Below are 23,740 nucleotides of genomic sequence, written 5' to 3'. Positions count from 1 at the left end.
ATGGGACAAGGTAAGCTAAGTCAGCTCCTGGCCGTTAGGGCTGGCATCACGACATGTTTTTATTAAAGGAAATAGGTCTGGTGATGGAGGTGACAGGAGTGTGTGTGAGGTGCGAGGGATGGGGAGGAAGGGAAGTGGTGGTGGTGGTGTGACTATGGGGTACGTGGTTGTATGGTGATTTTAATTTCAGTGAGGAGAGCGGAATGGTGATGGTGATTGTCATGGATTTACATTCACAGCCCAAGGTCGACATAATGTAAATGATTACAACTCTCTAGGCTGTGAACAAATGAGATACACCTGATGTGCTGCCTTGTTTTCATGCCAGCAGACACTGGCTAGAGTCATTTTGGAAGAGGGAACCTCAATGGAGAAAATATTCCCACCAGACTGGCTGGCGGGCAAGCATGCGGTTCATTTTCTCAATTGGTGATTGACGTGGGAGGGCCCAGCCCACTGTGGGCTGTGCTATCCCTCGGCAGGTGGTCCTGGATAGTATAAGAAGGTAGGCAGAGGGAGCCCGTAGACAGCATTCCTTCACGGCTCCTGCTTTAGCTTCTGCCTCCAGGTTCCTGCCCTGACTTCTTGGATGATGGACTACACATTGTAAGATGAAATAAACCTTTTTTTTTTTCCTTCTCCATCACAGCAATAGAAAAGTAAATAAAGATGCCTGGGAAATCTTGAGGCTGTCATCTCCTCAAAGTCTAATAGGAGAGAAAGGGCAGGAGGAGTCAGTGAACAAGCACAATGGGCAGAAACAGTCATAAAGCAATAAGACAGATTGAGGGGGTGCGGAAACTCTGGGGTCTCTGCTGTGAGTGTCTACAGAGGTGAAACCTGAGCCCCAGGCACATCTGAGAAGCTCTACTTAGGGCTGATCCCACATTCTTGTCCTGCCACTGAGGGAGCAAACATTGACTGGGAAATCAACTGTGTCCAGCGTACTGCTAGGCAGAGGATGCAAAAATGAAATAACCAGTCCCTCAGCAAGCTCACAGCAGGGGTAGGGGCAGAGGGCAGTGGGCGATGCCTATAAACTGGGGTGAGTGATTTAGGGGAACAGAGTACTGTGGAAGGTAGCTCTTGCCAGGATTCTATGATTATTATGTGGGCCCAGTGTACCTGGGCTCAAATCATGTGACAGCTCACCTTTCGACCACCCAGTCCATTTCAACCATCCCACCGATGTACCTAGTCTGGCCCCAGAACCAATGTGCAGAGAGGAGTCACTGCTGGCTTCTGGCCACTGCTATTGCTCGCTTTACAAATCCCAGCCTAACCGAAGCTGTTTTATCTGCTGCCATGACACAAACACCTCACTGGTGGGTGAGAGGGAGACAGGATGCAAAGGGTACTCAGGGACAGCAGGACCAGATGTGCAGGGAGGTTTTACATCTTCAGATTCAGTATGTCAGTTCTTTACCCCAGTATTAGGTCATCACATACCATCGTATATCTACTCCATCACTACGACAGGAAAAGCAGGGAACACAAGGTATTTTCCCACTATTTCCCTCTGTTTTCGAGCACTCAGCCAAGAAGTCTGGGTACTAAAGTGGGAGACCCCTGAACTTGTCATGACATGTCCCGGAGCCCAAAGGACTTTGTGTCAGGGTCAGATCATTTCCTTGAAGCAGATCAAATCTTATTCCACACTTGCAAGCAAAAGCCATAGTTTCTCCCTTCCAGCAGCTGAGCCCATGAAAACACTCCAGGCTATCTTTTGCTGAGGAGGCTCCCAATGGAGAGCCTCTGCTGTCAACAAAATGAAATGTATATCACTCCTTTAATACATGAAGAATTAAACTTTTACTTTTCTGTCTTGTTCCTTAGGATTGCTAAGCATTTTTTATTTATTTATTTATTTTGGTTTTTCGAGACAGGGTTTCTCTGTGTAGCTTTGCGCCTTTTCCTGGAACTCACTTGGTAGCCCAGGCTGGCCTTGAACTCACAGAGATCCGCCTGGCTCTGCCTCCCGAGTGCTGGGATTAAAGGCATGCGCCACCAACGCCCGGCCGCATTTTTTATTTTTTAAAAAGACTTTATTTTATGTATATGAATGTTTTGCCTACGTGTATGTATGTATGTATACTATGTATGTTTCTGGTACCTCTGGAGACCAGAAGAGGGCATTGAGTATTCTGGACATGGAGTTATAGACAGTTGTGAGCTGCCATGTGGATGCTGTAAATCAAACCCAGGTCCTCCGGAAGTACAGTCAGTGGTCCTAACCACTGAGCCATCTCTCTAGCCCCTGCTGAGCATTAAAAAAAATTTCCTTGTTCCTAATTTTTCCTCTCTGTAAAATAAAGATTGACTGACAGTCTGTCGTAGTAGACTCAGGCCACCTCCTTTCAAGTGCCAGGAGATGGTGAGCCTCTAGATCAAAAGACACATTATCTCAGGTGAGTTGGTTCTAGCCTCAACCTCACTCTTGTCGTCTTTAAGACAGGAGAATTTGAAATTTGACTCAGTGATCTCCAAACCAGTTCTAATATTATCTGATTGTGTTCTAAGAGTGAGGGACTAGGAATGCAGTTCAGTTGGTAGAGTGCTATCCTAATAGGCACAAGCTCCATGTTCAATCCCAGCACTGCATAAAACACACACTTGTAATCCCAGCACCTGGAAGGTGGATGCAGGAGGATCATGGGTTCGAGGTCAACCTCAGCTACACAGCAAGTCCGTGACCAGCCTGGGATACACCTGGCCCTCCCTGTCTTAAAAAAAGAGTGGGTATGAAGAGTGTGCAAGAGTCTGGATTTTATTCATTGTTTGGATTCAGAACCAGAAAGTAATAACATTTAATGGATCTTAATAAGTGTTGGACATTGTGCTAATGTAAAATGAATGCAAACACATAAATGTGTACACGTATAACTTCATTCATGTCCTGTAACTCTGCAAGGGATTCATCTGAGAAGAAAACTGGAGTTCAGAAGAGCTGCTTGCTGAGGTCACACAGCTGACAGGGAAACCGAGCCCCACTCTTGGAAGCTGCCTTTTATATTCACGTTATTGCATTCACCTCACACCCATGACTTCCCTTTTTCCCCACACAGCTCTGGGTATCAAGAGCTGTGACTTACAAGCAGCAGAAAACAATGAGGAGCACCACACCAAAGGCATCAGCTCCCAACACCTTGTCTTGAGGAGGGGACAGTCCTTCACCATTACCCTGACCTTCCGTTTCCCGGTCCACGAATTTCTGACTGCCCTGAAGAGAGTGACTCTCATGGCACAAACCGGTATGTGGGGCAGGCTTAGACCACTATGGGAACTTGGGGATCTGGAGGGAGTCTCTCCCCGCATCCTCTCAGAAGACCAAGGTACAGATAGATGGTCCATGCTGTAGCTGGGCCTTAAACTGTCCTGCTACTCAAAGGAGCTATTGTGGGAATGTACATGATAATGTGCATAAAGAATTCTGTTTCTTACGATTCCGAAGGGCTCAGCAGCAGCACCACTAAGAGCTTCTTTTTGGCTGCAGCTTTGTAGGACAGGCTGAACGGGGTCTAACTCTGGCTATGTATAGCATCTAGTCTGTGCTAGTCATTGAAATCTATATTATGTATCAGCTACTGAATCAAGGACTTCACAGGCAGTATCTAATTTAGTCCCTTCACAGGCCCCGTATGTCCATGGGTTGTTCTTCTTCAGAATCAGCCAACCATGATGGAACACACCTGGGCAAAGATTGTCACGCAGTCTTTCCCTCGTCCTCATCAATTCTTAAAACATACAGCATAGTGACTATTTACACAGCATTCATGCTGTATAAGGATTCATAAGTAATCAAAAGATTATTTAAAGTAACAAGAAAATGCAATGCTATGGTATGTTATATAGTCACAGACAACCTTGGATTTTGGTATTGCAGGAGGTCCTGGAACCAATGCCCCTAGATCGGAGGGATGGTTGTGTGATTATTACACCCGTTTTGTAAATGGTGACCCTTTCGTAGATGTAGGTCCATAGACACCGAGAGCCTGTGTTCCCCCATCGTCCTCTCCTGTTCCCCATTCTAAGACTTCTTTCCTTCTCCTCCAAAGTTAATTGGCACTTCCTCCCATCTTTGTAACACCCTGATTTATTACTCTGAGCTGTGACCTGGAAGTCCAAATGACCAACTTATGACTGTGGGATTTCAGGAGAGCAGCCTTCCAAGGCCAACAAGACTCAAGCCATATTCCCGATTTCCTCTCTGGGGGACCGAAAGGGATGGAGTGCAGCAGTGGAAGAAAGAGACGCCCAGAGCTGGACCATCTCCGTGAGCACGCCTGTGGATGCTGTCATTGGCCACTACTCGCTCCTGCTTCAGGTGTCAGGCAGGAAACAATACCCGCTGGGCCAGGTCACACTGCTCTTTAATCCCTGGAGTAGAGGTAAGCTTGGACCTAAGCTAGACTTGGCTGCACAGAGATGAAGGGAAGCAGAATTAGGACACAGCCCCAACAAGGAGCGCCTGCCCCAGGCCCTGTGGGCAACACCAGCATTAAATTCCCACAGATGCCTTCGTAGGGTCCTACCTTGGTATCCCCTGGACTTCATATTAAAAGTATACACTTGGCTTCCTACCAGACTCGGGTGCCGGTTCAGGCTATTTTGGATTCCTCGAGATGAACTCAAAGGTCTGCCCTTTACTGTAGCAGTATAGAAATGACCTGGGAAGATAGCTCAGCTGTTTAGAGTGCTCGCTGCACAATCATGAGGATGAAGGCTTGGGTCCCAGGTCATACAAATAAGCCACGTGTCCAAGCACCTGTAAAGCCAGGTCGAAGAGATCCAATGTGTTCTTCTGGCCTCTGAATGCACAGATGTACACCAGAGCACCCACATGTACGTACACTCAGACAGACAGACATTGGAGAGCCAGTGGCTCTGCCCTTCTGAGAGACGATTGAGAGAGTTTCAGATGGACCAGGTGAGGTAGCACATGCCTTTAATCCCAGCTCACAGGAAGCAAAGACAGTACTGGAGCCTAGGTAACTCTCCAGTGCTTACTTTCTGTAGCCTAGAAGCTCTCTTGAGGTTCTTGTAATGTTCCCAGAAGGTATCTAGGATTCAGGCGAAGGCTCAGTGAGTAAAAGCAATTGTTGGGCAAGCCTGATGATTTGAGTTCGCATCCCCGGAATCCAAGGAGAAACCCAACGCAACATGCTTATAGGAAGACTTTCCAGAAGCTTGTAGGTCAGCTAGCCCGCCTTACACAGTAGGGAAGAGACCCTGTCTCAGACAAGGTGGATGACTGGGACTGACTCCCCTAAGCTGTTCTCCGACCTGCAGTCTCTTCATGACACTCGGCCTCGCCCTTGGATAAGGAAATCGGAAGAGACACCAGGAAGGGCCTGTGGTTGCCCTGGACCCACAGGACCTCTCCCCACTGAAGCCCAATGCTCTTTCCCATCCTGTCTGCCATGTTCACTCTGCTTAACCTGTGTTTACTTGCTCTGTTTATTTTGTTTCCCCCACCCCCACCCATACACCTTTTTGTTGTTACAAATTGATCTTCTAGGAAAGACTTAACAGGCTGCTGGGAAACTCCCCTAGGATGTTCCTTTTTTTTTTTTTTTTTTCTTTTGAGCCAGTAGGGCTCTTAGTTGCAAACTCCTGGAAACCACTAGGCTTTTTGAGGTTGATTTGTTCCGGACCACACCTGACTGACATCAGGTGCTGGGCCAGGTAGCATTGAGTCCTGAGTGAGCATTGAGAAGGACCCTCCTGAATGTCCAGAGATGCAAGCAAAGGCTGAAACCAAACCCAACCTGAGCCGTGAGGGCAGAAGCCTGGGCATGGAGAGCAAACCTGGCAACCTCAGGCCCTCAACTTCTGTTTCTTGCCAGATGACGCTGTGTTTCTTCAGAATGAGGCTCAACGCACTGAATATGTATTGAACCAAAACGGCCTTATCTACCTGGGCACCGCTGCCTGCATTCAGGAGGAGCCCTGGGACTTCGGTCAGGTAATAGGGACCTCTAGAGGATAAGAGGAACACTTGGCTACTCCATACCTTCAACACTCAGGCCAAACAAGGCTGGCAGGTTCAAAAGCCCTTCAGCAGGAATCCTTTCTTTAGTCCACTTCAGCCTTGTGGTGCCTCTGTTTCTTTTGGACCACATTACACCACTCTCCACAGCTGTTAGTTTTCTTCATGGGTGCCATGGCAAATCCAGCTTCTGTTAAATCCCCTCTGTCCACAGAATAGAGATCCAGGTTCTGGCTCCAAGGACACGTAGGAATCCTCAGTTCGAACTAGCTTCCTTCTAAGAGGAAGTAGTATTCCTCTTAGAATACTACTTCCCCAGCCTTATAACTTTCTGGAAGATTCTCCCAGTCCTTAAAGACAGAGGAGTTGATCCACTATGCCATCTGCAGACTCTCCTAGATCTGAGCTACATTGCTATGGTCTGTTACCTGAGGGGCCATATCCCAACCACGGGCTCCTCCAGAGTAGGAGCTACCCGGAGTCTTCCATACCTGGTTCAATTCCTGTACAAACATTAGCCATTCACTAAGTAGAAATTAATGAAATTAAATAAATTGAAATGCTTTAAATCCCAGCATTTGGAAGGCATAGGCTGGCAGACTTCTGTGAGTTCAAAGTCAGCTTGGTCTACATAGTTAGACCCTATTTCAATAAAAATAAATAAATAAAATGGCCCAATACCAATCTTCATGAGCTCACACCCTCTCAGGAAGTAAGGCCATAGAACAAAAGACCGGATGTTGGGTTCTTGCTGGGTGGTACAGGGAGAAGAGGGAAGAGCCACAACACCCATGGTGGATGTTGAGGCAGGTGAGGAAGACATAATACCCACACTTGGAAGAGGGACAAAATAACAAAACTGTCCTGTGAGACAGTGCCTGGCCGGGGAACCCTTCACCTCATCCTGTGTTGTCCTTACAGTTTGAGAGAGATGTCATGGACCTCAGCCTGGACTTACTGAGTGTGGACAAGCAAGTGGAAAAATGGAGCCAGCCTGCACATGTGGCCCGTGTGGTGGGTGCCTTGGTGAGCATGAGGTTGGGGAACCAGAGGGAGAGGAGATGGGAGGAGAGCTTGGATGGAGGGGACCCACCTTCAGGGCTCCGGAAGCTCTCAGAGCTCAAATAGGTCCCCTCTCCCCGGGTGCGGGAGACAGTCCTCAAAAAGAGAGATGGCTTTAGCTAAGAGAAAAGCCAGGAGAGGCAGGAAACTGCCCGGCTTTCCTCAGAGCACTCTTACTCCTAGCCCCTCCCCCACCCCAGGAGGCTTAGAGTCCGTGGAGGGAAGATGTGCCTTATCCCTCCCAATGCTTACTGCTATGGTGAGCCAAGGGTCTTGTTCTATTTCCTTTTTTTTTTTTTTTTTTTTTTTTTTTGGAGCTGAGGATCGAACCCAAGGCCTTGAGCTTGCTAGGCAAGCGCTCTACCACTGAGCTCAATCCCCAACCCCATTGTTTTATTTCTAAATGTTCCTAAGAATATGCAGACCATAAAGGTGGATTGGTGTTTCCCATATGTCTTAGCTAGGGTTAATATTGCTAATATGAAATATCACAGCTATGGGGGGTGGAGGGCAGGGGGGTGGGGGGAGCGGAAGGAGGGGTAGGAGGGGGAACTGTGCCTGGTACATAAAATGAATAAAAATTTTTTAAAAAAAGAAATATCATGACTAAAAGTAAGTTGGGGAGGAAAGGGTTTATTACGGCTTACTTATCCTAAGTCATAGACCACCGATGGGAGCCAAGGTAGAAACTCAAAGAGAGCAGGAACCTGGAGGCTTGCATGGCCTGCTTTCTTATAGAACCCAGGACCATCAGCCCAGGGATGGCACCACCCACCATGAGCTGGACCCTGCCCCATCCATCAATCACTGATTAAGAACATGCCCTACAGGCTTGCCTACAGCCAAATCTTATGAAGACATTTTCTTAGTTGGGGTTCCCTTCTCTCAGATGACTCTAGCGATGCCGAGTTAACATAAAACTACCCAGTACACCATGTCCATAAGGTCCTCTCAGAGAAGTAATACATTCTTCATTTCTTCTCATACCCCTGAGTCTCCCTCTGAAAGGCAGGATGTGGGTCAAGTCTATTCTGTAAGAAAGAAGGGCCTTGAGATAAGTGGCCTCCAGAACCCAGGGCGAACAACACTGAAGGAGTTGGGGCAGAGGAAGCTGAGGACCAGTAGACCCAGTTCTCTCGCTCCACCCCATGGCTGGAGCTGGAGGATGATTCAGACGAGGAGTCCTGGGTCTGGCTCTGAGAGTATAAAGCAGCGAGAGTATAGGATGGAGCTTGCAGATGCTGGTTTGACAAGCTCCAGGGACCGAGTCACATGCTTGGCAAGCTTCAATGAACACACCTCGCTGGCCCCTGGAAGCCATCCAGCCACAGGACTCCCACTGACAACCACGTATCTGCCCCAACAGCTGCATGCTCTCATGAAGAAGAGTGTCCTGCCTATTTCACAGACCCAGGCTGCCCAGGAAGGGACCTCACTCTACAAGCAACGGGGCAGTGTGCCTATACTTCGGCAGTGGCTCACTGGCCAAGGACGACCTGTGTATGAGACTCAGGCCTGGGTGTTCGCTGCTGTTGCTTGCACAGGTACAGGGCAGGCGACACTCGGGTCAGTCTTCTGGGCTGCTGTAGTGGCTAGCCTGCACCTTGAGTTCTTCCTTGGCCTCCCGTGTGGGAAGGACATTTCCTAAAGCAGGTACTGCCTCCTCTCCACAGCCTTCCCCACCCGATTTCCCCACCAGATGCTTCTTCTCTTTTCCCTCAGCAAATCTGAGCTCACTTACAAAGTCTGCTCCCAAACTTGCTTTCTTCCCCAAACACCTCCCCACTCTCCCCGACAGAGCAAGCCTCCGTGCTCGAAAATCTCCCCCTAGCTTTATACTCCTGTACTGTATAATTTGTGGGTCACTTACCAGCCTTCATCTGCTCAGTTCAGACTCCTCCTCATTCCACAATGTCACCTGACATTTAAGACAGGTTCTGTCCAGCCTTGGGCCTTTCTGCCCCCTCTGACATTCTACGGCTTTTCCACACAGTGCTTCGCTGTCTGGGCATCCCAGCACGTGTCGTTACCACATTTGCTTCAGCCCAGGGTACCAAGGGGAGCCTGCTGGTGGATGAGTACTACGATGAGGAGGGACTCCTGAATGGAGAAGGACAGAGGGGCCGCATCTGGTGAGAAGCCTGAAGGAGAAAGGGTTCTAAACCAGAAAGGGCTCTGAAGTGTCAAGTTCCGTGTGAACCCCCGTACCTGGCGAGCCCTGGGCTAAGAGCAGACCTTCAGGAGGTGGTGGTGGTCAGTGATGGAGTGTATACCCCTCTCTAGGAATGTCACTGTTCTTTTTATGCAATGCCCTCCCGTCCCCATGGCAACAACTCTCTAAAGCTACGTTTCCAGACTCTCTCCATATGCCTTTTTTTCCCCCACTTGAAGTTTTGCCTCTGCTACTTTTAGGGTCTTCCAAACTTCTGTAGAATGCTGGATGAACAGACCTGATTTGCCCCAGGGTTATGACGGATGGCAGATTCTGCACCCAAGAGCTCCTAATGGAGTTGGAGGTAAAGCCTAAGGGTGGGCCCAGGACCAACCAGGGCTGCAAGAGCCAAAGAGGTCCCTTGAAAATGGTCTAGGAGCAGCATGTGGTCCAAAAGGGGTCTTTATCCTCTAAAACAGGAGAAGTAGAAGGCATGATGGAGGCCAGATGATGCCAACAGGCTCAAGGGCATAAAGATGTCTACTACCTCATCACAGATTGCATGAACTCTAGGCCCACTTCAAGCCCTGGCAAGGGAATATCATCTCAGTGAAGGGCAAAGGGTCTTAAGATGGCTCTGGGTATTCTGGAGTAGGGCCTGGCAGGGTGGGACATGTCTGTGTGTGGAGGAAAGAGGCCATGTAGTAATCACAAGCCTAGAGATCCAACTTCAAGCAGCCAAGGAATGATGCCTCCTTGCCTTGGAACAAAACTGTCAGAGAGCCTGGCACATAGAGATCGGTCAAGAAGGTAGCTGTTCACAGCCTGTTAGTATTAAGGCTGTGCACCAATCATGTTCCTCTGAGGTCCTTCCTGTCCAGTTTCTGGTACAGGCCAGAACCCAGAAGTATTTTCACTGCATAATTTTGACTTTCATCCTTGAATCTTTCTCAGGAAGCCTGTCTACTTCCTACCTCTGACCTTGATCCTGGAGAAGGAAAAATAATGTACAGGAAAATGGCTGACACCATGATCTCTGAACAGAGCAGAGGTCTAAGTGCCTCTTCTGCTCATCTGCCTTTCTCTCCCTCAGTCCTGGAATCTTGCAGTCTGGTCCCAGTCAGGGCAGTCAAGGAGGGGGAACTTCAGCTGGACCCAGCAGTATCAGACCTTTTTGCTGCAGTAAACGCCACGTGCATGGTCTGGAAGTGCTGTGAAGATGGGAAATTAGAACTGACCGACTCCAACCAAAAGTATGTTGGCAATAGCATCAGCACCAAGGTCGTGGGCAGCGACCGCTGTGAAGACATCACCCAGAACTACAAATATCCTGAAGGTACTGACCAGCAAAGGGAACCGGCTTATTCACCTGAGATAGTAAATGAGGGGAGGAGACTGGGCCAGACAGACGTACCTATCAAATAAAAGTAGGTTTCTCAACCCTGGCTGGCACGACCACCTGTTTGGACCAGCCAGTTCTGCACTGTAGGAGGTTGAGGTGTAGGATGCACTACAGTGCTCTTGGCTTCTGTTCATAGGATGTCAGTCCCTAACCCCAGCCAGTCCTGATAACCAAAGATGTCTTCATATATTTCCAAATGTCCTGGGGGGGGGGTGTCAAAATTGCCCCCAGTTGAGAACTGTTGTTATGAAACAAAGCACTAAGTACCAATCCCTGTCCAGAAGACTTCCAGGACTGAGGGAGAGGATGCTACCTCTTTCTCCCTCCCTTCCAAGATCCCCAACTACTTCTCTCTATTAGCATTTTTGTCTATTCGTCCAAATCCGGAGGCTTGTAACTCCCTGGGGCCTTCCCCTTGGCAGCACTGCCCTGGCCTGACTCTGTCCTCTGCACTCTTTCCCACGGCCTGGTTCCTCCAGGGGCTTCCTTACCTCTTGCCTGGAGGATGGCAACTCCCTGGCCCTGGTCTCTCCATCACAGTTCCCTTTCCTAGTTCAGTTTCCGGAATAAATGTCCTAAGATGCGAATGTCCTTGTTATCTCCCCACTCAAGAATATTCCATGGCTCCTTTTCCCCTAAGAGAAAGAGTCAATTTCTTGCAAAAAGTATCTCCAGGGACAGCACTGACTTGTTGAAAAACTTGTTTTCGTTATGCAAAGGCAAATTCAAAGCCTGAGACATTTGCAAAGCTGTTTAGGATTTTGGTATCTGGGCAGAAGTGGTAAATACATTTCAATCCTGCACTTTTCCCAGAAGGATCTGTACCTGATGGGTAAGAGGATCTGTTTTCTCTCTTCTGTTCTGCAGGATCTCCTCAAGAAAAAGAGGTACTGGAGAAAGTCCAGAAAGAAAGAAGGAAACACAGGAAAGACAATGCCATATATCCTCCGAGTTGTGAGTCTGTTGACCCCCTGTATCTGTTCTTGGACACACCTAGTTCCATCCCCTTCAGAGGGAATGGTCATGTCTCAGTGACCCTGACTAATCCCACGGACCAGGAGAAGGAGGTACATCTGGTGATTAGGGCCCAGGCTGTGTACTACAATGGAGTCTTTGCCACTGATCTCTGGAGGCGGAAGCAGTCCTTCGGGCTTAGAACCAACCAAGGTAACTCTCTCTGGCTCCAGCAGACACCCTACACACACCTGGTTCAATCTTGGGCTCCACCCACAGGTCTCTAGAGATGGCTTTTAGCCCCTGGTGCTCACCCTCTCATTCATTCAACACATATACATTTGGCCTGACGCAGCAGAGAGGAGCACAGTCCCAACTGCAATCAGAGAAGTAAACCAACCCATCCTGGCAGGGAGGAAGCATTTGAGGAGGCCAACAGCGCTCAGGACAGGAAAGGACTCACCCAGACTGGGGCAATCTGCACCCAGATGACTCGTAGCAGGCTACTTTGAAGAATGAAGAAGGACAAGATGGACAGAAAAAGGCACCAGGCATTCCAGACAGAGGGAAGATGTACAAGGCCCCTTCTCTTCCTTAGGCACTTGTTTAATTGGTCCGAGATAAGGTCAGGCACAGGGACTTTTCAGAAATGCTATATATTTTAGGGTTAAGATTCCCTGAAGTCATTCTTAAACTTGGTCACACACTGGAGTCACCTGGGGAAGCTCTACGCCTGAGCTACAACCCCAGGCAATTAGGTAAGAAACAAAACTCCATAGTACACACAATCAGAATTTATTTACAAAACTCCTAAGGAAATCTCACTGCACAGGCAAGAATTGGGAGCAAGGATAGACTCATCTACAGGACTGCAGCAGCCTTCCACCTGTCCTGGGTCTCTATTCTTCCCATCACTGTGCCTTGCCTAAGCATAGTATGAGTTAGCATGAGAGCTAACCATGACTCAGATTGTCAACAGTCTTGTATGTCATGCTCAGGAGCCTGAGTTTTGTCATCTGGGAAATGGTGAGCTAGTAAAAAGTTTTCATTAGTGGTGTCAATGTGATCAGAAATGCATTTTAAAAAGAAAGACCTGGGGCTAGAGAAATGGCTCAGAGGTTAAGAGCACTGAATTTTCTTCCAGAGGTCCAGAGTTCAATTCCCAGCAACCACATGGTGGCTCACAACCATCTGTAATGAGATCTGGTGCCCTCTTCTGACCTGCAGGCATGCATACAGACAGAACACTACATACATAAGAAAGAAAGAAAGAAAGAAAGAAAGAAAGAAAGAAAGAAAGAAAGGAAGGAAGGAAGGAAGGAAGGAAGGAAGGAAGGAAGGAAGAAGGAAGGAAAGAAAGAAGGAAAGAGCCAGGCGGTGGTGGCGCACGCCTTTAATCCCAGCACTCGGGAGGCAGAGCCAGGCGGATCTCTGTGAGTTCGAGGCCAGCCTGGGCTACCAAGCGAGTCCCAGGAAAGGCGCAAAGCTACACAGAGAAACCCTGTCTCGAAAAACCAAAAAAAAAAAAAAAAAAAAAAAAAAAGAAGGAAAGAAAGAAAGAAAGACAGACAGACAGACCATTTGGGCAAAATGGAATGGAGGGGTCACTGCCGAGCAGTTTTCTTAACCTTGGCCGCACACTGAAGCACCTGAGGGATAATCCTAATGCTGAGCCTTGTTGCCAGCATCTAATCTAATTGACTTGGGGGTGTGGCTTGGGGTTGGGACTGTATTACAAAGGATACTTGGATGTCTTGAACTCACAGAGATCCACCTGCCTCTGCCTCCTGAGTGCTGGGATTAAAGGCATGAGCCACCGCCGCCCAGCCACAAAGGATTCTTACATGCAGCCAATATAGAGAACCAGTAGGTTAAAGAGAAAGGAGGTTTAGTAACAATTGAAATCCAGAATCAAAAGCAAGGCTAACCTGGCAGCACTCAGAAATAAGACATCAAGGGGTAGGAGAAATCCGACTAGTGAATGTGGATGTCTGCCTATAGTTTGGGTGAGTCACTAGAAGAGGGAAATGCAACTTTTGAGAGAAAGATGAATCTAGTTATAGCATGTTTTGTTAAAAGCCCGTGAGACATCCAAGTATCCAGACAGCCAGCAGGCTGTGGAGAACTTAAACACAGAGTTCAAGATCTAGTCTGTGCTGGAGAGCAGGTATGGAAATCCCAGGACAGAGGGAGTGACCCAAAATTCAGGGCACACAGGGGCTTACTGGGCTGGAGGACAGTGTGTAAGATGAGTGGGTAAGAACAGAGTCACAGTCACACCAGCACTTAGGGATTTAGGGAACACTTGCGGGGAGAAGAGAGAATGAGGGAGACGGAGAGCCTCAGCAGACAGGAACACCCAGCAAGGTTGGCAGAGAGGTCCTGAGACGCCCAGGCTGAAGAGCACAGGCTGGGAAAGTGACCTCCTGAGAGGCCCTGACAAAGGCTGGCTTCCAGGGGTTTAAAGTGATTGAACTCAGGAAGTGACACAGCGCAGTTCTTCCTAAAGCGTGGATGGGGAAAAGGAGAGGCTAAGTGGATAGTCACCCAGGGACAGCTGGTAGAGAGAGGGTGCTGTGATCCTTTGGTTTGTTTTGAATCTGCTTATATGCTGAGGTAAATAATCAGCATAAAAACTGAAACTTTGGGAGAGGTGGGTTACAAATGACAGCATAGTCTCCGGGCAAATAATCAATCAGAATAATTCTAACTCACATTTACTGAGCACTGTAGCTAGAGTTTTCCTGCCTGGCCCACAGTCAGGACAAATCTCTCTCACCTGCCAGTCCCACAGCCGCTCAGACCCAACCAAGTAAACACAGAGACTTATGTTGCTTACAAACTGTATGGCCATGGCAGGCTTCTTGCTAACTGTTCTTACAGCTTAAATTAATCATTTCTATAAATCTATACCTTATCACATGGCTCGTGGCTTACCGGCATCTTCACATGTTGTTTGTCATCATGGCGGCTGGCAGTGTCTTTGACTCAGCCTTCCACTTCCCAGCTTTATTCTCCTCCTTGTCCCACCTATACTTCCTGCCTGGCCACTGGCCAATCAGTGATTTATTTATTGACCAATCAGCAACACATTTGACATACAGACCATCCCACAGCAGAGCACTTAATATTTTCCACCAATGGTGATGAATGCATTATATTCTTCATCTCATTATTCTCACAACTTTATGAAGCGAGCATCAATCTTGGTCTCAGCAGAGGAAACTGAAACACCCAGAGGTTAAATACTCTGCCTGAGGGTACACAGCTCATCAGCAGTGGGTGATGATGGGACACATATTTAAAATTATAGGACTCAATGTGGACAAGGGGATAGCATATCCCCTGCGGGGGGGCAGTCACAGCAGAGGCAATGTCTATGTTTGCAGGTTGAGAACGGGAACTAGAGCTTGAGAGAGTTCCGCTTGATAGTTAACATTTTCTGTGAAAAAGGAAGGAGAATGGGAGAAGGGGCAGGAACTGTGTAAGCATGTATCAGCAACTGCTGTGTGGTGAGTTTTGAGATAACACTTCCTTTGAAGTGTGTCACATAATACAAGTCATCTACCATCCCCTAGAACAAGATGCCATGGCTTGTTCTAGTTTGTAGGAGGTCTTCTACAACCCCAGTTGGCAAAGATGGTCATGGGGCAGGGGTCTTGATAAGTGCAGAGTAGCTGTAAGGAATGCAGCATCTTTCTGAGCTCAGTGAGACCCTAAGTCCTCCGTCATGGGTGGAGCTATGGTTTGATTCTGGCATGCACGCAACTCCACGCTTTGTACTGACTTGCCTGTTGTATGTTGCAGTTCTGAAAATGTCCACTAGCCTGTCCTTATCCGATTTTGAGCAAGACCCACCTGAGAACAGCTTCCTCAGAGTCACAGCAATGGCAACACACTCCCAGAGCAGCCTCAGCTGCTTTGCTCAGGAAGACATAGCCATTGGCAGACCAACTCTTATCATCGAGGTGGGCGCTCCTTCTTCGCTGAATTACTCTTAGCTGCTACCATATAGGGCTGTTGGGTGGAAGAGTTTGGGGAAGGATTAGGAGGTGTGACCTTGTTAGAGAAGATGTGTCATGGGGGCGGGGGCAGTCCCAGTCTCACTCTTTAGTTTTATGACCCATTGATTTTTAACCAGGGCCATTTATGTGGCCATGCATTTCAAACTATTCATTGGTGCCTGGTGGGCTCACCATTGGGTAGACAACTGAAAACAATGACTGTCCCTTCTGCAGAATCTATCAGTAGCCAGCAGGGATAGGTAGGGTCTGATGAGCCTCTTTTGGCTCCATGATTGGCTGGTGGCAGGCCCAGGTTTGTGCTCGCTCAGTGCAGACAACTGTGGCTGCTGTGACATTGTGTCTGACATGGCTGTGTTGTGTCCTGAAGATAGCAGTTCACAGCCATGTTCCTTAGGTTTCAGCTCTTACATTCCGGCCATCCCATCTTCCACAATGTCCTTTGAACCTTAGAGCAGGCGTAGAAACGTCCTGCTTAGAGCCAAGCATTTAAACATCACTTTTTTTTTTTAACACCTTGAAGAGCCATGAGGCCCTGCACTGTTTTGATAGGACAGTGGAAGGTTTGCCTGGTGCCTTTATCTCAATGCAATACTCATGACATGGAACTGTACTTGTTACTCAGATAAGGAAATGGATTCCTAGAGAGCAACACACCCAATGTCATAAAGTACAATTTTAAAATGTTATCACGCTTCTGTTTACAAGTCTACTATGGCTGAGGGAAGACCTGGTCTTTGCCTTCAACAAGCTCTAATTAGCTAAAGTAGACACAGCATCTGCCTTCTGTGTAAGTGCAGGAAGAAAAAGCAGTTGATATCAACTGTTGGGTTTGGGCATAGTTCCGTGAAGGAAATAACGCTCATGCTGAATCTTGAAAAATGGGTTCACTTTTAGTTCTACATTTGGGGAAGGCCATTAAAGACTGAAGACTGGTCAAAGAAGCGTGAAGGAAAGGAGTCTGAGGGGTGTCATTTAGTCAAGGATGGATGAGGTTGGAGAGGTGGATGGGGGCAGGTGGTAGAGGACTCAGTCTAAGCTGAATTACAAAGACAATGCAAATGTTTCCAAGATTCCTAAACAAAGAAAGAAAACACAGAAGCCGTGTGTGGTGTGGCAATGGAGAGTGTACATGCAGAAAGATTGGGGGAAAGGCTTAGAAGCCACCTGGGCAGTTTGGGTCAGGGTGGCAGAGCTGAGAAGTGTTTGAGGGCATGCACAGCAGAGGAAAGCATGCTTGTGGCTCCACATCCTTGGCCTTTCTCCACATGTTGCATCTTCCTGCAGATGCCAGAGAGAACAGAACAGTACCAGCCTCTCACCATCTCAGTCCGTGTGAAGAACTCCTTAAACTGGCCCATGCAGAACTGCATCATCTCCATCTTTGGGAGGGGACTCATTCATAGAGAGAAGAGATATAGGTAAGAGACTGTAATCTGTAGCGAGTCTTTCTCTGTCCTGCCAGCCAGCTCCCAAATAACAACACCAAGACTTCTTATTAATTATAAAAGCTAATTAATTAGCCAGGTGGTGGTGGCTCATGCCTTTAATCCCAGCACTTGGGAGGCAGAGGCAGGCAGATCTCTGAGTTCGAGGCCAGCATGGACTACAGAGTGAGTTCCAGGATAGCCAAGGGCTATACAGAGAAACCCTGTCTCGAGAAACAAACAAAAAAAAATCTAATTAATTAATGAGCTTAGACTTGTCTCACTAGCTCTTATAACTTAAATTAACCTGCTTTTATTAATCTACATTTTACCATGTGCCTTTTTACCTTTCTTTCATTCTTATGTCCATCTTCCTCCATGTCTCATTGGCATCTCCTCTGCACCTCCTTCCTCTTTCTGCCCGGAAGTCCCACCTATACCTCCCGCCTAGCTATTGGCTGTTCAGCTCCTTATTAAACCAATCGTGGCAATATACCTTTACACAGTGTACAAAGATCCCACAACAGTAAGCTTCTTATCCCACTGAAAGATCTCAACTGGTTTGGACTCACTGACTTAAAAACAATAATCCATCATTTTGCCACATCTCTGAAGATAGAGCAAATATCCCCAGAAGTTGAATTAAAGCTACCAAATGGCCTGTCTCATTCTGGAACCACAAAGTCAACAGAAGGAGGAGATATTGGGGAGTGTGAGGGCATCACATAACCCCCACCTCACGTGTCCTGATCTTTCAGGAAGAGTATGGGTATTACTGGTGAAGAAGGGAGGTTAGATCTGGTCCCAGAGAACACACAGATAGGACATACTGTCTCTCAGTGTAACAAAGAATTGTACTCTACTAATCACCACAGCATACAATTTGATTTAATTCCTTTCCTTTCTATTCCCTTCACCACCACCTTTAGCAATGCACAAGTCTACTGCTGCTTCATTAACTTACATTGCTGTTATGTCTAATTTTCTCTTCATCTATTTGTAAAGTCCATTTCTTCAGCTACATAATACTCCATTATGTACACCCACCACTTCCTATTGCTCCATGATGACAGGCAACAAATACCTCTAACTCTCTGTCTTAGTTAGGCTTTTCATTGCTGTGAAGAGACTCCATGACCATGGCAATTCTTATAAGGAAAAACATTTAATTGGGGTGGCTTACAGTTTCAGAGGTTCAGTCCATTATCACCACGGTGGGACATGGTGGTGTGCAGACAGACATAGTGCTGGAGAAGCCACTGAGAGTTCTACATCTTATGCAGGCAACAGGAAGTGACCTCCAAGCCCACCCCCACAGTGATACACTTTCTCTAACAAGGCCACACCTCCTAATAGTGCCACTCCCTATGAGCTTATGGGAGCCATTACATTCAAAGCACTACATTCCACTCCCTGGCCCCCATAACTTTGTAACAATATCATAATGCAAAATGCATTTAGTCCCAAAGTCGCCATAGTCATCAGTTTCAACAATGTTTTAAAGTTCAAAGTTCAAAGTCTCTTCTGAGATTCATGCACTCTTAACTTTAATCCCCTATAAAATCAAAATAAAAAAACAAATCACAGCCGGGCGGTGGTGGCGCACGCCTTTAATCCCAGCACTCGGGAGGCAGAGCCAGGCGGATCTCTGTGAGTTCAAGGCCAGCTTGGGCTACCAAGTGAGTTCCAGGAAAAGGCGCAAAGCTACACAGAGAAACCCTGTCTCGAAAAAACCAAAAAAAAAACAAAAAAAAAAAAAACAAAAAAAAAAAACAAATCACATACTTTAACATATAATGGCACAGGATATACATCACTGTCCTAAAACACAGGTAAGAGCGCATAGTGAGGAAATACTGGACAGAAGCAAGATGGAAAACCAGCTGGACACACTCCAAACTCTGCATCTCCATGTCTATAATGTCAAAGCTCTCTGTGTAAGGATTCTTATTACACATCAGCCTGCGACGGCATCCCAGCCTAAAAAGCGGGCGTGCCCTCCCACAGGCCCTCTTTCTGTATTCCCTCTGCACTTCCCCTCTGCACGGTCTCTCTATCTCTCTGTCTCTGTCTCTATCTCTCTCTCCCCTTCCTCCTAATAAAGCTCTAAGAGGGTAACCATGGCTCGTGATTCTTCCGCCACCGCTGCATCCAGCTCTCTCTTCCACTGCCCCGACCGCCATGGGCCGAGGCCAGCCACGAGTGCTGCCGATTAACCCCTTCACTCTTCACATCTCCAACTCTGTTCAGCTTTGTTGACTGCAACACACTTCTCTCTGTTGGGCTGGTTCCCTTCCCTGTTAGCATCTCTCCTCAGCAGGTATTAATGCTCTGGCATCTCCAACATCTTGGGGTCTCCAAGGCCATCCAAGCTTCAACTTCACAGCTTCAGGCAATGACCTCTCTAGGCCTCCATGCACCCCTGACACACGCCTGGCCTCAGCAGCTTGCCTTAGTTGTGGAGGGAGATTCCATAACCCCTTTCCTGTATCCTTGACTCTAAAGCCCTAAAGAACCACATGGCTGAAGCTGCCAAGTTCTGCTGGGGCTGAAACATTCCCCCCCATTCAATTATATCTTCACCAACTTCCTGTTTTCATTGGTTTCTTTCACTGCCTAGGCTTGTCTGTCAGAAACTGGATCTGTGGACCAGGCTGGCCTTGAACTCAGAGATCTTTCAATTACGTCTTCACCAGCTTTTCATTTTCGATGCTTTTTTCACTGCCTAAGCTTAGCTTTCCTGAAACTGGATCTGTAGACTGTTATATCCAGATTGCAGGGACCCCCAAAAGACCACCACAGAGACCAAATCCCATATGTAAAAGCAAGGAGCCTTTATTTCAAGCTCGGAGCTTGGTCTCTCTGTGTGTTCAATGCAGCGGTGAGAGCAGAGAGCCCCAAGCCTGGGCAGGGTAGGGTTTTTATCACAGCAGAGGTTGGGGTGAGGGGATTTGCAGGGTTCAGGGCCCTAATTGGCCAATATCTGTCTAGGGGTATCTTGGTAAAAAGGGGAAATAGGTCTGTGCTAGGCTCAGGGACATTTGGCAATCTTATCTAATCTTTACAATTGGAATGTTTAAGATGTCAGATACTTTCCCTTAGATGCTGGCCCATCCCTGGGTGGTGTTAGCTTATGGCTTTTCCTGGATCTGGGTGTTGCCTGTCAGTAAGCCTGTCACAGCATCTGTGTCTGGGCCCCTAAGCCTATCATGACAGCAATGTGGTCATGCTGTTTTGGGCCCCCCACATAGACCAGGCTGGTCTCAAACTCAGAGATCCACCAGCCTCTGCCTTTCAAGTGCTAGAATTAAAGGTGTGCACTACTACACCCTGCTTTAAGCTTTTCTTTAATTCTTTTTCACTAGTTGGAAACTCAGCTGGGTGGGATCTTGCCCTGAAGTCACCACTGCCTTTTTTCCATCTCTTAATCTATCTTCTCGAATACAGGACTTGGCTCCATTTCACTTCCTGGTGCTTCCTTTTCTCTCCAATCTGTAAATCTTGTATTTTTACTTGCTCAGGTTGATCCTTTTCATTATAAATGTTTATAAACATGAACACTAGTAACCACAGAAAAGAATCTATACTAGGCTGTTTTGAGATTTCCTCTGCCAAGGGATTCATCTGAAACTCTTCACCTTAGGCTCAGGCAGACTCTTTGGACAAGGGCAAAAAGTAGCCACATTCTTCACCAAAATATCACAAGAACTATCTCTAGGCAACATACTAAAATTCTTCTCCTCTGAAACCTCTTGAGCCAGCCTCCCACAGTTCCATTCTTCCATGCCCCTACTAGTACGGCCCATTAAGCAGTGCTTAAAGCGTTCTACTGCTTTCCTAACCCAAAGTACCAAAGTCGAAATTCCTCCAAACAAAAACATGGTCAGGCTTATCCCAGCAATACCTCAGTCCCTGATACCAACTTCTGCCTTAGTTAGGGTTTCTATTGCTGTAAAGAGACACCATGACCACAGCAAGTTTAAGAGGTTTGGTCCGTTATCATCATGGTGCAACATGGAGGCATGGAGGCAGACATGGTGCTGGAGAGGTAGCTGAAGAGTTCTACATCTTGCTCAGGTAGCAGGACTGAGTGTCACAATGAGTGAAGCTTGAGTAAAAGAGACCTCAAAGTCCTCCCCCACAGTGACATATTTCCTCTAACAAAGCCACACCTACTTCAACAAGGCCACACTTCCTTATAGTGCCACACCCTATGATATTATGGGGCCAGGTATATTCAAACTACCACACTCTCTGATGCCACGAAGTTTCTCAGTCAATAACCTCATACATGTCTCTTCCTCATATATGTCCCATTCTCATACCTGTCCTTTTCTAAGCTTGTCTGAAACTTTGGTGATTCCAGGGATCATATCTGTACAAGCATGGAATTTCTGCGTCATAGTATATGAACTGGTTTAGTCAAATCCTATCAGATTTAGTAGCAGGATAGCTACAGGTGTCCACACTCCCTCCAGCATGTAAGATAGTCTCTCTCCCCACCTGTCTAGCAATATGTATTTATTTTCTTCTTCCTATTTTAAAAAAAAAGGTCTAACAGAAAGCCATTTCTTACTTTTCTGATTTGCCATTCGTTGGGTTGGTTATCCTTTTTCATGTCCTCTTATATAGTTGTCTCTGTCTTGGCTACTTTTATTCTGTGGTTCTTGCCATCATCCTTGCTGAGTTTTAGGAGGTTCTGTGTATTCTGGGTCCCTCTAGATGCTTTTAGACATTGCAAGCATCCTCTTTCATTTTGCCTACTGCACTCCTGGTTGCATACAGTTTAAAGGCAACACTGAGGTTCCTTCCCAGCAGGTATCCAGTTATTGAGTCCCTGGTACAGCATCATGGGATTCAGTCATTCTTGCCATTAAATGAGAGGAGGACGCCTCAACATTTATCTAGACTTAATGATCTTCAGTCCAATTGTAGGGCAAAGTCCCTCCAAAAAAAAAAATCCCAATTATTCCCTTAGTTACTGAAAGGTCTACAGTAGCCCAGGAAGGTCAGACACAGCTTGCTAACACCTTTGGCACCCTCTCTGTATGCCTGCAGCACCCTCTGTGTTCAGCAGGAAGAAATGTAGAACTATAGACTACCCTCTGCTACTACTATTACCAAAAACTGGACCAGACCAAACCACAGGAGCCGAAAGGAGCAAGGGATACAGGTGAAAGGCTTCCGCACACTTCCATCTCGAGGCATGCTCTGTCTTCTATGTCTTGTGATCACTTTCGGCTTCCCAGCGACGTACTTAGATTTCCACGTCCTCATGCCCCGTATCTTCAAGTCAGGAAGGAAAACTCATGGAGACCAGCAGAGCAATGACCCGGGAAGAGAATTAACACCCATCTCTACCTTTATTTCAGATTGGGTTCTGTGTGGCCAGAAAGCAGCCTGTGTACTCAGTTCCAGATCACACCAACGCATCTGGGGCTCCAGAGACTCACTGTGGAAGTAGATTGTGATGACTTCCAGAACCTTACAGGCTACAGAAGTATCCTTGTGGTGGCTCCTGAAGTTTCTGTTTAAACCCCAAACAACCCTCAAACTTCCTTCTAAAGCCAGACATGCTCCAGAGGGAAACTGCCTGTCAGACAAATGGGTCTCCACTAAGGTTGAGCAGAATAGTGACCAAAAACCAGGCTAGACTCACAGAAACCAAAATCCATTTTTGTTATGCCAACCGAAGTCAGCCAGAAACACTGTCTTAGAATAAACAGCTGTGCATTAGTGAGAAAACAGGCCTTTGAAAAGACGTTCAGATTACTCTTCAAAGTACAATTAGATGTTTTGACTACCTTTTCAGAGTATGTTCAGATTTGGGGGTCAGATGTTTCACACCATTTTATTGCTCGTTAATATATCCATTAACTTACAGGAATAAAAGACAACCTGATGTTTAAATCACTATTTCTGATGACATAGGACAATATTGACTAAAAATAGAATTTTTAGGTAGTACTAAAATTACATTGATTAACACTATCCCTGGCCATTATTGTAAAAGATCCAAAGATGACTGAACACAAGTATTAAAAAGCTGAGAGGTGGTGGCCCACGCCTTTAATCCCAGCACTTCGGAGGCAGAGCCAAGCCAGGTGGATCTCTGTGAGTTTGAGGCCAGCCTGATCTACAGAGTGAGATCCAGGACATCCAGGGCTACACAGAGAAACCTTGTCTTGAAAAACAAACAAACAACAACAAAAAAGAAGTATTAAAACACATAACACAGGACCCGAAAGAATAACCTACATTTAGCTATAGTGTCTTTATGAGTTCTAGACCCATTAAATATCCCACAGCTCAAGTCTGATTGAAATAGTATAGATTTGGCCCAATAGAGAAGTCTGAAATTAAGTACATAGAAAAATCTACCCTACAAAAACGGATTAAAGAATAGAACTTGTAGAAAGTTTGGGGTTGTCTTTGTTCGATATGTGTTATTAGTTTACATACCCTCTTAGTTTTAGCCTTCTAGCACTTGTTTTAAAAGTACAACGACAACAAAACCAAAAACACTTTTAAGTAGCTTGAAGCTCATTTAAAGACTCTCAATTCCAAGTTGAAATAGACTAATGCCTCAGTAACTGTCATTGCTGATGACCCCTGAACCAATCACAATGGCGGGCAGGGTGGTATAGGCACAGAAAGAAGACTGGACTCAGGTGGTTCAGACCTGTGGTGTATGTGGGGACCCTGATTCAGGTTACACACCATACCTCACTG

At 46.9% G+C, this 23,740-nt stretch overlaps 1 protein-coding gene across 1 annotated transcript; it reads left to right on the top strand.

Moving 5' to 3' along the window:
* Epb42 (erythrocyte membrane protein band 4.2) lies at positions 1–23,516 on the top strand. The gene is made up of 13 exons (XM_052724406.1): positions 1–10; positions 3,066–3,251; positions 4,155–4,388; positions 5,847–5,965; positions 6,911–7,015; positions 8,418–8,595; positions 9,045–9,183; positions 9,464–9,567; positions 10,297–10,539; positions 11,473–11,772; positions 15,367–15,527; positions 16,869–17,002; positions 22,381–23,516. Exons 1-13 carry the CDS (start codon positions 1–3, stop codon positions 22,541–22,543), a joined length of 2,076 nt encoding a protein of 691 aa, XP_052580366.1. The 3' UTR covers positions 22,544–23,516.
* The last annotated feature ends 224 nt before the right edge of the window (positions 23,517–23,740 follow it).

This window comes from Peromyscus californicus, unplaced genomic scaffold, assembly GCF_007827085.1.
Source record: "Peromyscus californicus insignis strain IS unplaced genomic scaffold, ASM782708v3 Scaffold_7__1_contigs__length_154581171, whole genome shotgun sequence".
NCBI lineage: Eukaryota > Metazoa > Chordata > Mammalia > Rodentia > Cricetidae > Peromyscus > Peromyscus californicus.
This window is presented reverse-complemented; position numbering and strand designations above follow the sequence as displayed.

What these genes read in the sequence shown, in the direction of transcription:
- Epb42 (XM_052724406.1), top strand. An exon ending in CTTTAATCCCTGGAGTAGAG is followed by an intron (nt 4,389 to 5,846) that starts GTAAGCTTGGAC and finishes GTTTCTTGCCAG; the next exon opens with ATGACGCTGTGTTTCTTCAG. An exon ending in CCCGTGTGGTGGGTGCCTTG is followed by an intron (nt 7,016 to 8,417) that starts GTGAGCATGAGG and finishes CTGCCCCAACAG; the next exon opens with CTGCATGCTCTCATGAAGAA.